The sequence below is a fragment of the Sparus aurata genome, chromosome 20 (assembly GCF_900880675.1).
Source record: "Sparus aurata chromosome 20, fSpaAur1.1, whole genome shotgun sequence".
NCBI classification, from domain to species: domain Eukaryota; kingdom Metazoa; phylum Chordata; class Actinopteri; order Spariformes; family Sparidae; genus Sparus; species Sparus aurata.
Window position 1 is genome coordinate 1803578 of NC_044206.1, and position 15126 is coordinate 1818703.

General features: G+C 42.2%; 1 protein-coding gene across 3 annotated transcripts in view; it reads left to right on the forward strand.

Annotated features, from left to right (window-relative positions):
• The window catches only part of jmjd1cb (jumonji domain containing 1Cb), a 224342-nt gene that overhangs the window by 120 nt on the left and 209096 nt on the right, over positions 1–15126 (forward strand). For 2 of the 3 annotated variants that reach the window (XM_030400880.1, XM_030400881.1), the window contains exon 1: positions 14244–14865. The exons of the other annotated variant lie outside the window; for it this stretch is intronic. In XM_030400880.1, the coding sequence (XP_030256740.1) occupies positions 14710–14865 (156 nt within the window). In that variant the 5' untranslated portion in view covers positions 14244–14709. Of the gene's footprint in view, positions 1–14243; positions 14866–15126 lie in introns of those variants that run through there. 3 annotated transcript variants of the gene reach the window in all.

Below are 15126 nucleotides of genomic sequence, written 5' to 3' on the forward strand. Positions count from 1 at the left end.
TAAAGTTTCAATGTTGCCAAAGAATCTGTCTAAACACTGGGACAGAACACAACATTCCTGCAGGAAAAAACAGCATAGACCAGCACCAAAACACAACATATTCTGGTCTTGCTGGTGACCAGTCACCATATATCCTGTGTGTGTGTGTGTGTGTGTGTGTGTGTCGGTCACTCACTGTCCCTCAGGTTGTGGCATGTTGATATATATTGGGCAGCCAGATATGCCCTGTTCTCCTTCTCCCAGGAGTATTTTTAATTTTGAGAGGTCATTCAGCTCTTTGAAATCTGAGATTACAGAGTTGAATTTTTTCAATATAATTGTTCCTTGTTTCATTTAATTTTTTACATTGTAGGAGAAAGTGCATCTTTGTCTCAACCTCACTTGTTGAACAGTGACCACATGTCCTGTTTTCTTTTGGTTGCCGTGATTTTTTGTGTCTTCCTGTTTGGATTGTCAGTTTGTGGTCACTGAGCCTGTACCTGGTCAGGATCTGTATCTGCTTTCTATCTCTGACAGTAGAGAGATATTTTGCTAGTTCATAATCTCTTTTTAGGGCTAGATAACATTCTAATCTACTTTGGCTTTTAGTTTCTTTTTTCCAATGTTCCAGATAGGTTTCTTTCCATTGTGTTATAATTTGCTTTACACTGATTGGTGTTTGTAGAGCAGTGTTGTTGTGAGGCTGGTCAGACTGTGTCTGAGAGGGGCAGTTAGCCTCAGTACCAACTGACATAGGGGACTCTTTTCTGGGCTCAGCTCTTGAGTTTGGAGGGCTTTGGAGTGGAGGGTGTCTTGGGGGCTGGATTTCAGGTGGTTAAAAAAGTTGAATGTTCTATTTTGAATGTCAATTATCAGTGGGTATCTGCCTAATTCTGCTCTACATGCATTTGTTGGTGTGTTTCCGTGTACGTGTAAGATGTATCGGCAGAATTCTGCACGTAAAGATTCTGTTGGATGTTTGTCCCAGCGGATACAGCTCTGATGACACCATCAAATATTTTAAGACAGATTTTGACTGGAATTTGGAAATTATAAAATGTTCTCTTAATTGCATGTAAGGCTCTTCGAGCTTTTTCTTTTAGTGCATTCACTGTCATGTTGAAACTCCCTGATGCTGTAATGGTCAACTCATGCTATGTTTAATGATATGAGTATTTATGGTAAATTGGTGTTTGTTCTCCTGACATCTGGGGCATTTTTGAAAGATCGTGACATTAGTTTTCTTCATATTTACTGCCAGGGCCCAGTTCTGACAGTACTTTTCTACTATGTTCAGCTGTTGCTGTAGTTGTTGTTCAGTAGGAGACAGTAGAACAAGGTCATCAGCATAAAACAGAGACTTCAGCTCTCTATCTACGAGGGAGAGGCCAGGAGCAGCACATTGCTCCAACTCAACAGCAAGTTAATTTATATACACATTAAATAAAGTCGGACTTAAATTGCTGTCCTGGCGTACACCTCTTCTCTGGGTGAAGAATTCAGTTTGTTTGTCTCCAATTTTAACAGCACACATAATTTCCAAATATACTGATTTAACCAGATCATACATTTTGCCCCCTATACCACAGTGTAGAATCCTGCCATAGAGCCTTTCATGCAAACTAGAGTCGAAAGCTTTCTTGAAATCAATGAAACAAGTGAATATCTTACCATTTTTTTGTTTGGTGTACATGTTTGTTAATTATAGTGTTTGAAGGGTATATACATGGTCTGTGGTGCAGTGTTTTGGGAGGAAGCCAATTTGACTCTTACTCAAGATGGAGTGTTCCTCACAGAAATCTAGTATTCTTTTATTTAGAATACTACAGAATAATTTACCTAGACAGCTGCTGACACAGTTGCCACGTTAGTTATTAGGGTGTGATTTGTCCCCACTCTTATAAATGGGGGAAATGAGCCCTTTGCACCAGATGTCAGGAAAACATCCTGACTGTAATACAATACTGAACAACTTTAACACTGTATCCTGCATCTCTGGTGTGCTGCATTTGAGCATTTCGTTTTTAATGCTGTCTAGACCACAAGCTTTCCTCGGCTCTAGAAATTTTGTCTGTGTTGTCAATTCTTCCCAAGTAATTGGGAAATCAAGGGGATTTTGGTTGTCTTTAATTGTTTCTTCTAATGTTTGGAGTTTTTCTTGTATAATACATTGATCTGAATTAATTTGATTTATTGGTATGTCTTTGTAAAGATTTTCAAAATGTGCTCTCCAGATGTCAGCATTTTGGATGGGTAATGTCTGTTGCTTTGTGTTGAACTTGTTCCACATATCCCAGAACTGATTTTGATTGATGGTATTCTCAATATCTTCAAGTTTCATGTGGGTGTAATTTTGTTTTTTGTTCCCAATAGTACATTTATATTTCTTTAAAATTTCATTGTATCTAATGCGTAAGGCTGGGTTGTTTGGTTGGCGATGTTTTTTTCATTTGTTATTTTTCTCAGGTCTTTTCTGATGGTCTTGCATTTTTGATCAAACCATTTGTCAGCGTTTCGCCTTTTATCAGGCTTCCATTTTTGTTTTATGAGGTCAGTTTTAATAGCTGCCTTATGAAATATATTAATATCATCAATGATCTTCTTTACACCATCTCTGGTAGAGACATGTTGGTTTTGATGCATTGCCTGTAGGAAGTATGTACGCCTATAGCAAAGTGGAAGGTTAAGTAGCTTTTTCATGGATGGCCAAATGAAGCTGTGTTTGAAGGTGGAACGTCAGGGACATTTAGGTTTGTTGTGAAATGTGTAGATTGATTGATAACTAGGGGTAGAGCTGCACGATATATCTTTTGAGCATCGTCATCGTGATGTACGTGTGTGCAATCGTCACATCGCAGAGCCTGCGATGTAGGACGCAAATTAACTCATCTAATTTCAAGGGTGCCTGACACACACTGGGCATGTAGAGTCTGTATGCGCAGCGATCCACCAATCACATTAGTTCTTAGTCAAGCAGACCATGCCCCTGCACATGGAGTGAGTAGCTGGTAACAACACTGAAGAATTTGCAACAAACAAGAGAAAATTGCCAAAAATGAAGACTTGGTGCCAAAAAGAAAAGCAGCTTCAGTTATCTGGAATTATTTCAGCTACAAGAAGGATGATATTGACCAAACACGTCTTCTGTGTCGACAGTGTCTTACATCTGTTGCCACAACGAGAGGTAACACAACTAATTTCTTTGACCATTTATGTTGGTTCCACACAACAGAGTCCTGCATGAGTCTTATTTTGCAAACCTGCACCTGCCCGTACACGCCATACTTAAAACTGCATCCGACCCGTTTTCCGACAGTAGCACAAATTACATTTCGCACCGACCCGCTATAAATTGTTACCGACGCCCGACCTGCACCCTAAGGAAATTAGACGGACGTAAATTTTAAAAATGAAAGTAAGGGAATGGGAGTTCTGGGAGGGTGCAAGCACGCATGAATGAGCTCATATGAAATGTAAATGCTTATCATTTTGAAATGCAACATAACATAAAGTGCTATTCAGGTCATCTGATGAAAATTCCTGTATTTTTCATATTGCAATATATGTCGCAGGGTTAAAAAAAATCGCAATGTCAGTTTTTTCCAATATCGTGCAGCCCTAACTAGGGGTGTTCCAACAAAGGTGCCTCATGATTCGATTCGAATTCGATGATGGGAGTTTCGATTCTTCGATTATAACGATTGTCGATACAATTCGATTATTAGTGCCACAGTTCTTCGATTATTGCGATTTTTAATGCTTTTTTCCATACAAGATTGATTTTGTCTTCATCTGTGGCTACATTTGCAAATAAAAAGTTCCTCTAAAACTACACTCAATGAGTAAATAACAAGGTTTTTTGAACATCTGACTTGTATTTTTCAAAGACACAAAATATTTTATTTTATGACTATGTAAACATTTGCACTTTGTCCTACTTAAAGGAGAACTTCGGCCGTTTTTAACTTATATCCCTGTTGATCGAGGTTACCGAGTGCTGTCAGTAGGAAAAATAACGTGAATTTTTTGCACAATATTGACCAGATATCAGGACGGCAGCTAAAGCGAACCTATGGGGGCAGACAATCTTAAGTTTCACTTTCAGTTATGTCTGCCCTCATAGGTTCACTTTAGCTGCCGTTTTGATATGTTTTTCCTAATGACAGCACTCAGTAACCTCGATCAACAGGGATATGAGTTAAAAACGGCAGAAGTTCTCCTTTAACATTGACCAGGGAAAGCTCCACTTGCACGAGAGACCCCTCTATTGACAGAAAACACTGAAAAGAGCCCTGGATTTAATGAGTTAATTAATTCAAGTAAACAAGATATGTACTTCCATCAAATTTATTTAATGGAAAATGGGAACTTATTCATTCTGGAATATGGATAGGATAACTTAACAAAAAAGCTGCCGTATTCCAAGGGAACAAATTGCATTCTTCTGAACAAAAGTGCATAATTCAACTGAACTTATTCAGTCTGGAGCTTCAGTACAGTGAGGTGAACACAACACAAACACAGTAGAGCAGAGTGGCACTCAGACTCATCTTAAAAGTAAACTGTCCTCCCCTATTCCCTCCCCTCCCTCTTGTCCCTCTACATCCTCCTGTTGTGTGAGAGAGGCAAATGTCCACATTGTGCTACTGGTCTTCATCAGACTCTTCATCGTCAGTGCCAGAATCTGGGACACACACATTCCTGTGCGAGAATACCAGCTAGCGGGCTGTTAAAGCTGTTGCCATTTTGCTAAGAAACTAACGTTACTGCTGCATCGCGATGCATCGCCACATCGATGAATTGCACCCACCTCTATTGATAACTATTGTGTTTTCATATATTTTGGCTTTTAGCAAGGACACTGTAGGGAGTTGAACCCTATTCCACTAATGTGAAAGTACCACTATCGGTGCCTTTTGCTTTTTTAGCCGTTGGGAAACAGGAAAAAAAGTAGCTAGCTGCTAGCAATCCCAACAGATGAACAACATTAGCAATGCACCAGACATGCTAGCAAGAAGATAAACCAAGCAAAATGTGATAGGGCAACTAATACGAAAAACCGCACGTTAAAAATGTCATCATAAACACCAAAATAAACAACTGAACAGAAGCCTATAGATAGACAAATATAAGCCTAACATTCTAGCAAGATACTAACTTGAAACACCTAGCCATGTTTTAGCCTTAGCTAGCATTGGCAATGGATTAATAATGTAAGCAAATAGTAAATGCACCAGCATGAAGTTAAGCCTGGAGAAACACAGACATAAGAGTGTAACTTACAGATGAGTACAGAGAGTATCCAGACATCCAGAATGTGTAGGGCTAAGGGAGTGAAGATTTTATGGATAGCCTACATCAAGAGTGTGTAGGGTAGCAGCTAGCTACACACGAACATCCACAGGAACATCCATAGATTCCGATTCCAGTTTGTTGTTATCGTGTATCTCTCACATACCAGTGTTCTGTGGAAGTATCCGATTCCGATTCACATTTGTTGTGTTTCTCACATATATCTCGACTCAAAGTAGCTTGTTTCTTCAAGTGTGTCGTTTGAGACTTGGAACACAGGAGGTGGGGCGTGGGGGTGGGCTCTACAGTGATTGGCTCTGGTGTGCACGTGACTATGGTTTCTATGGTTGACAATGCAGGTGGAATTCGCAAATCATTTGTTAAATCATTTATTAATGGTATCTTTGTAGTCCAAACAAATCCCAGGTGGCACACCCTTCAACCGCGCAGCAGCCATGTTGAAAATCTCAGGTCAGTCTGATCCTGATCTGCAGAGATATTTGAGGCACACACACACACACACACACACACACATAGACAAACAGAGCTTTCTTGTTTTTATAGATAGACTAGTGCAGTGCCCGTAAGAAAAGTGTATTCCTATAAAAAAGTGGGAGGTTAAGGAGCTTTTTCATGGATGGCCAAATGAGGCTGTGTTTGAAGGTGGGACGTCAGGGATATTTAGGTTTGTTGTGAAATCCGATATTCCAGGGTATAATTGGCTGTTTTTGACTATTTTTGATTTTGCCTTTATATTCATCTTAAAAGCTATTTACTTGGTGTCATTATTTTCAGCACAACCTCACATGTGTGACTGTACAGTAATTTTTTTTATTTTGACATACTGTATTAACACAATGGACCTAAAATCACAAAAAAATACATGAAATCCGAGTACAAAAAGTTAGATTTGTTTACTGTGAAAACCACAAATATGTTTAACAAACCATTTTTTTTTTACTTATAATGCAAATATAAATTGTTGTTTATCTAAATGTGTGCATACATTTAAAAAATGTACAAAGTTATATGTAACTATTTACATTTAAATGCAGGCAATGCTCAGGTCTGCCTGTGCTCCTTCCAGCTGAATGAAGAGCTGGACTGCCTGCTCCACATTCAGCTTCTCCTCATTATTCTGACTCATTAAATAAAAAAATGACTCCACTACTCACTAAACACACTACACCAAACATTACGTAACACACTAACTACACACTCCAAACACGCTAAATGTCACAAATCTCTCAACTCTCACACACACCTACCGTCGTTGCATGTCAATCATCCGCCTAGGTCCCTCCCACAACTTCCTGTTCCTCAACAACCAAACTTGCTGCTTGGACACTTTCGTGACAAAAGCCCGTTTTTACCGTTTCTTTCTGCACCAGACACAAAGCAAGCGTGACGGCAATGTTCGCGAAAAAGCGTGGCGGACATTATTTACCCTAGGTCCGGTTTTGAACGTGCCGATGCTTCCGGTCCGTCGCCTCGGGAGGTGGGCCGTGTAGCTAGCCGCTAGCTAGCAGCTAGCGGCTAGCTACACACGAACATCCACAGATTCCGATTCCACTTTGTTGTCCGCGCGTCTCCAGATCTCCTCAGACCCGAACAGACTCGGTCCGGACTCGTTTAATCTCATTAATCCACAACAGTCAGTTTAGATGCACAGAACAGAACAGAACGGGACCAAACCGCCGGCAAAATCCCGGTCCAGCTCGCGCCGCTGCAGGTATAAATCTGCTTGTTTCTTAAGGTGGGGGGTCGCGATGGGCTCTGCAGTGATTGGCTCTGGTGCGCGCGTGGCCACGGTGTGCAGTGATTGGCTCTGGTGCGCACGTGACTGTAGTGGCTCCGGTGGACATGCTCGTGGAATTTGTAAAGCATTTATGAAATAATTTATTAACGGTATCATTGCAGTCCAAACAAATGCGAAATAGCAAACCCTTGAACCACGCAGCAGCCATTTTGAAACTCTCAGGTCAGTCTGATCCTGATCCGCAGAGATATTTGAGGAATACACACACACACACACACACAGACAGACAGACAGACAGACAGAGGTTATTTGCTTTTATAGAGAGATGTCATTCAGCCGCTCAGGTGAGTACAAGGCCATGATGAATTTGTCTCCACTGTCTGGGGCCCATCTGTAAGTAGGAATTAATTTGAACTGCTCACTGGGTTCCCTTTATGTCTCACTCATTTGATCTTGAGAGTTTAAAGAACACATTTATGGTGCACAGGTAGTCGAGTGGTTAGGGCACATGCCATGAACGCAGCCGACCCCGGTTGAATTCCGCCCTTTTCTACCTACATGTCACATCCCCCTGTCTCTCCCATGTTTCCTATCTGTCTACTGCTTAATAAAGGTGTCTATGCCAAAAAAAAATCTTAAAAAAAATAAATAAAAAAGAACACATTTATTTGGTTGTGGTCTGAAAGGGGGGACTGCTGTCTGACAGTGAATGCACTGATAGTGGAGGGGTCCATGTCAGTGATTGCATAGTCTACTACACTAGAGACAAGAGCTGAGGAGTATGTGAAACTCCCTAACCTACCATTAACTACGTACAGCCGGCCTCGCTCATCAACGCTCGTCAACGTCAGTCCGGGGGGGGGAGACACGGATGGACGTACAGACGGTCATCAACTCCGTCAGGGGACGGACGGACGCTCATCGCCGTCAGCCGGGAGCTCCTAGCCGTCAACCGGGGGACGGACGGACGGACGGACGCTCGTCACTGTCACGCGCGGAGTAAGCAGGGTTCTCCCCAGACGGTGGAACAGCGGCGCTGCGCCGCTATACCGCTAGGTCAGCGCCGCTGTTCCACCGTCTGGGGAGAACCCTGCTTAGGCGGGAGGCAAAAATGCTTGGGCGCCGCGCCTAAGCCGTATAATGGCAGGGAAAACCCTGACCAAGTCTGTGGCAATAGTGTATCCATCTCCATGGCAACATAGTAAGAAGAAGCAGCCGCTAGAGAGTGAGAGATTGGCGATAGAATAAAACGGAGCTGTCCGAGGAGGACAGCAACAGGGCCAGGCTGCCTGCTGGAGGGAGGAAGAAGGCTAGTGAGGAACCTGAGATAAACATGCGGGAATTAGTTATCAGCAAAGGGTCTGTGTTCATAGAAAGTCATATCTATTTGTGACAAAGAAAAACCTTTTCTTTAATAAAATATTAGAGAAGGTAATTAATCTGTTGATTTTCTTTAATGATCATCACAGTAGTAGGAAGTGATTAGCAAACTCTGAGGAGCAAACTCAGATTTGATTTGATAATATTATTATTATTTGAAATCATGCATCAAGATGCATCGATAATCGGTTTAGAATTGAAATCGTTGACCTCTGAATCGAATCATGAAGTGCCAAGAGATTTCCACCCCTAGTGGGGAGGCAGACCAGGGGCAGGTGCTGTTGAATAGCTCTGCTGTAGTGGATGAGGAAGAGGACTAGGGGCAGGTGCTGCTGAATAGCTCCACTGCTGTGGGTGAGGAGGGTCAGGTGCTGCTGCATAGTTCTGCTGCCGATGCTGTAAAGGGGGACGGTGGGCAGGGACTGAGGAGGGGGAAAGTAGCCTCCTCTGGTTGTGTTTCACAGTGGTGAGGTGGTGGGCGTGTGGGGAGTGGGAGGTCCAGGCTGAGCAGTTGTGTCTCCTCACAGCAGGGGGGATGATTCTGGGGTGGTGATGGAGAAGAGGAGGTCTTGTATGGTCTCTGAAGCTTCTAGAAGAAGAGAGAGTGGAAGGACTGCGTCTTAGGGCCGTGTCTTTTAGGGTCTTTGCAAAGATCTTCACCTTCTCTTTGTGAAGATGGAGTCCATCATAGAGGACCAATGGCTGGGTGGAGGGCCAGGTGGATGTCGGGTAAGGTGGCACATCTTCTTCTGATTTCCGTTTGATGTCATGGATGACCTGAGGAGGGGTGTCTGTCCTAGGTAGCAGGGTGGAGATCACATTGCGGGTGTCAGGGAATTCCTTACTGGCCTGCTTTGCAGGAAAAGGCTTATTTGTGTCTAGGAATTTCCCATTTGAATCAACCAGCAGGACCACTTGTGGAGCTTGTTCTTCTGGCTGAGTGGAAGGAAGCTGGGATGGGCAGTAGGGGTGGGCGTATCGATCCAAATATCAGTAGTATCGGGATCAATACTAGCATGATGAGATTGTTATTTTTGTTGTAGTTTCTCTTCTATAAGTTCAGCAAATCACTCATATTTCTTCACAGAGTTTGTGTGAGCACTGCATCTCTCTCAGTCCTTATGCGCAGCGCTCCTCTCCAGCTCCCTCAATCCGCTCACTCAGGTTCACTGTGCCCCTCCCCTCCTGCACTGCATGCCAGAGCAGAGACGGATTGGCGACCCTTAATGATGGCGGAAAAGACAAGGAGTGATGTTTGGAGTAATTTCACAGTTTCAGACAGAGAAACTGCTATCTGTGACGTATGCAGGAAAGCAATACACTACTAACTTTTATAAGCATTTAAAAGCAGCACACCCAAAAGTTAACACTGAGCTGCAAAGCAAACAGAGGGAGGATGAGGGAGCTCCCCAAACCCAAACCAGACCCCTGGCACAGGGAAAGACGTCACTGACAGTGGCGTTTCAACAAAAACCTCAACAATATCCAGGAAGCAATTTCTAGAAGTGAAAGTTATTTCCAGCATTAATTAATGTTGTTTTTCAAAGTGTAACTGGTGGTCAGAGATGTAATTTTAGCAGAGTGATATGACTATTATCATATATTCAGACAGTTGAAATAAATCTTAATTGTTTTACTGGAACTCAAAAATATATACTCATATTAAGATATATAGCCAAACTCAAACCTGAAGTATGAATATGGCAGAATATAATAACTAGGGATGTATACCGAGGACCGGTACTTTTTGGTACTGGCTCCTAATTGGGTCAGTACCAGGGTACCGTTAAGATTCTGGACAAACGGTACTGTTATCAGTACTTAAAAAAATTATTATTTTTATCGGTTTTTGACATGGATGGTTTCTGAACATCTACCCAACCATAATGACTATAAACTTAACAACAAACTCCGTGTGCCGCTGTCACGGCGCTGCAGTCTTTAGCGTTAGCCGGGCTGCTAGCCAGGCTGCTAGCCAGGCTGCTAACTGTACTCGCTTTGTCATAGCAATCAAACACGCCGCACTCCTTTAGCTTCATACTATGCTCCAAGTGTTTGGTGATGTTGCTTACCGCGAATTTCCCCTGCATATTGCATACTTTCCCCTGCATACACACTGGTTGCGTTTTGAGTCAGCCTTGGCATGGCAGCTGGCATCGCGAGGCCGAGGAGTTTCCACGATAATCACATAATCACTCGCGACCACAGTTATAGGTATGTGTCATAAAAACAACAACAGGAAGGGTTCCCGACCGAAGGATTAGTAGAAGAGCTTGTGTTTGTCTCTTTTTTGTGATTTGTGTGCTGGTGTCAACACAGACTGTTTTATTTTGAAAAGTAACCAGATGTTATATTGATATATCGGTACTTGACTTCCTGTCTGCTCGGTGCTAAATTCAGCTGAATTGCTGCGTCGTGCTCCGGCATCCGCCAGATATAAAAGTCCTGGTTATCTGTTCCAGAGTATTTGTAATTGCATAGCTTCTGTTCTGTTGAAGCTTTATTATTACCTTGTGGTAATAAAAGGTTGAATCTTTTGACATCTTGTAAAATCTTTTTCTTTTACACAGAATTACATGTTGTAGTATCGATAAGAGTATCGATAATCATGTTTTATTATTTTTTTTAATTATTATTATCATAATCATGATCAACTAATTAAAGGCAAAAGTACAAAATCATTCAATGATCAGTAATTTTCATCGGCATCAGCATCGGCAATACTGGCCCTGTAATTACTTGGTATCGGATTTATACCAAAATTTAAAGTATTGCCCACCCCTAATGGGCAGAGCTTGCTGTTGGTGGTTGGCTGTGTGGGTGTATCAGGAGTTGCCAGGGTGTTGTTGGTCTGGGTGCAGAGAAGAGACGGTGGAACAGAGACAAGGCAGGGGTTTGGGACACTGGCAGGGAGAGTCTGTGTCTCCGTAGTTGTCTTTGTTTGGACTGCTGAGAAATGGTCTGTCAGGTGTTGGACTTTCCTGGTGAAGCTCCTTTCTCTATTGTCAGCATCCTTCTTCACTTTGGCTAACTGAGCATGGAGCACACTGTTCTCCTGTTTTAGTGCCTCTACACTTCCTCTGAGGTCAGATGCCAAGGCTTGGTTGTCTCTCTTGAGCTACTGGAGCTCCTTATGAAGCTGCTGCTATTTAGTATGATTTGAACTAACTGGACACCTGAAAAAAAATGCAGTGGACTTCCTTTGTCTTGCTCATAAACCACATCTCTGTTTAGGTGGTATCATATTCATTACAGTTTCTATGCATAGTACTTGGCAAGCAGAAACCCCATCTGTGAGCTCTTGCATGCCTTTCTCTTTGTGTGTGTACGTCCATCTGTGTGCGTAGATAATGATATCTGAGCACATAAACATGTGTTAGAGCTTGTATGTGTGCAGTTATGAGCTTGTGACTTTATATATTTGCAGATGTGCATGTTTGTGACCACATGTAGATATGTGCCTGTTTTGTTTTCATATGATGTGTGTATAAGGACGAGGAGGGTTGGACTCATAGCTACTTGTTATTCATGAAGGCGACTGCTGCAGTGTGCAGCAGTGTGAGGGAGATTCCCAGTGGAGTCTCTCTGGTCACACTGGCTGTCTGGGACAGCATCAGAGGATCACAGCTGAACAGAAAACACCTCAACACCCAGCATTCAGCTGCTCCACTGCTCACTTCACATTACTGTATAGTATCATAAACGGCTACAAAATTAGGTTCGACATATACAAATTACAAATAAATGAAACTGAGGTAAGAAATACTTAAAATCAGCAGTTTATAAAAATCAATATATCATCCAATAAACATACATTTCTTCCGATGTCCCCAAAATGTTTTCTAATTTATCAGTAAGCTAATTGTCCAAAATGACATCAGCACACTGAAACAGTAAACCTCAATGTGAATTTCATATTTAATATCACCTCAGGCATCTTTTTCTGTATTATAATAAAGTTTTTATATTGGACAGCATATAAGCATTATATACCGATATACATCTGTGATAGGTCATATCATCTGATATTATAGGCCAACAGATATGTCCATCAGGCACTAATTCAAACACTATGGTGATTTCTAGTATTCATCAAGTTAGAGAAATCATACATCCCATTCATTTATGGAAAACTGAGACTTGACATAATCCCTGTCAAGACCTTTGGAGGTGCTGCCTGACAGAATGAAATACATGAGTAAGCCAAGAGAACACACCTGCACTCACACACAGTCCTGTAAAATTCAAATTAGGTGCATGGGGAAAGGTGGGAATGCCAATTCAGATCAGGCAAGAATCTCTACTTGACATTTAGTCCCATCTACTTACTTGTAAGCAGTTACTTAAAAGATGGTTACAAACACTTCATCCACTCACAGGCAAAGCAGGAACATCAAAGCCTTCGAAAAAAACATATTTAATGCAACAGCTCTTCTTTCATAGATATACCTTAACATTGAAGCTCAGGTGTATATTTTTGAATGTGGTAATAACATCTTAAAGATGATTCTGATGGTATAAGCTTGTGTTCGTAGAGGAATTAAACAATGCCAATAAAATGGGTGAAGCCTCTGAAGCTTTTAGCCGTCTTGTATTTATCCAAAATAGAAAAATCCCCAGCTACTTCAGTTGTTCAAGAAAATGTTGCATCGCTGTTAGATGGATAGATATATAGAAAAAATGTTATGCATTTACATTACACTACACAGCCTTTACATTTGGAATTTTGGGTGTATTTTTTCTTCTGATTTCTGATTTGTTACCATTGATTTCCATATAACACATCAATTAGCAGACTATCAGTTCTTAGAGGGCTGGATCAAATATTACAATATTTTTTAAACAAATGCCTCAATAAAGATACTGTAGGGATGACTATTGGAACTTTCACAAAATATTATAGAAGATTACATTTTTGTTGAATAACCATTACTAATATGGATATAAGTGGGTAAATTCAGGATGATCTCATCACTTTACTGTTATGCAGCCTTTCAAACCCAGAAAGGACAACACTTACACCAAGTCAGGATATAACCAGATCCAACACCTTACACCATCATATCACGATGATGATATAATATTGATATATTGCCCTGTTAACACTTGCTTGATTTGTTTAATCCGATAGTGGATGAACTAATGCAGACTTAGTAGGGTTTGCTTTTCCTCAAACAATAACTGACAAAGACTCATGCAGACTTGATGTTCACTGTTATGGATTACACACAGAGTTTCAGTGATCTGTAAGCATTACTACTTCACTACCTTACTTTTAAGTTATCATTCATTTCATTCATAGAACTGTTATTTGCACAAGGTGGTCCAATGAGGGTTGATAATGCCATTGCACATGGCCATTTTACACGGCCTCCTCTGTGTACAAAGGACACACATGCAGACACATTGTGCCACATGTTGCAATTGTAAGTAGAGCAAGAAAGCTGCAACTAAAATCTCAGTGGACAAAAGGACTTTAAACCAGCACTAAATTATTAAATATGCGAATATTAATTAAAAGACAAATTAAATCTAAAATATGCCCACATGGTTAAACTGAAGTATAGTTATAGCACTAGATATAATAAGGCAATCTTTCTATACGGAGGACCTATGTCACGTTCTCCTTTCTGTGGTGTGAATTATAAAAACAATATTCAGTTGTCACAAATACAATCAGGCTGTGGACTTGTAACTATACAATAATATAGTATAATAAGCTGTAGTCAGAGCACGGTAACGCTGAGCTGTTGCTGCTGTTGCTGTTCACAGCGGTCGCAGTGATACGTGCAGTGGACCGGACCGGACCGGGCCGGCCAGCAGCAGCACTGCTGGTAACACTGCTGGTGACAGAAGCAATGGTTGGCTGCTGCACCTTATGGTTAACAGTAGTCGTGGCACCTCAACAAGTACGAACTGTTCTGGAGCCGTTCAGGTGCCGTTCTGCGAAAGTAGAAGCTGAGGTTGAACTGAGCGGAGGGACACCACCGTGCTGCGGTCCGTCAATGCCTAGGGATCCAGCGGAGAAACACCAGTATGGATGTCGGCGGTGATGCGGCTCAGTGTTCCATGGTTTTTTCACGCTGAAAGAAAAGAGACTGACGCTCGAGCGGGTGGAGACTGCTACATTTAAATCCCCCGGGTCGATTATCAGCGCTTAGCACCGAATTACTTTGCGTTCCTTTTATTTCCTTTCTGCTGTTGGACTCCTCAGAGCGGGTTCATGTCGTAAATGACAGGGCTGTAAGGGCGTCGTTGTTGGGAAGTTTTTCGAGGGGGGTTTTGACCAGCGCAGGGCCATGGCAGTCGAGGCTCGGCCGGAGCTGGTCGGGAAGCGGTTCCTATGTGTCAGCGGGGACGAGCCGCCTGAAATTGGCGACATCGGTCGGTGGCCGTGGAGGTCCGGGGTCATACGAGCCGTTAACCACCGTGACAACGACAATCCCGACCTGACGGTAAGGAAAGCGCAGACGGTGTCCTGCTCCTCGGTCTGTTACATGCAAAGCAAACGGTAAATTCTGTGGCTGGTGGCTGTTAGCCAGCGAGGCGATGTTACAGGCGGAAACTCTCATGTGGCTGTCTGCCTGTGCTCAGTGGTCATACCACATAATTGATCACTGATTCACCCAACCTATCTGTCAGTGTTATCTGATGTGTCGTGTGTGAGTCTGACTTGTTATTTGAGCACTGAGCAGGAGAGTTAACGGGAGGCAGGC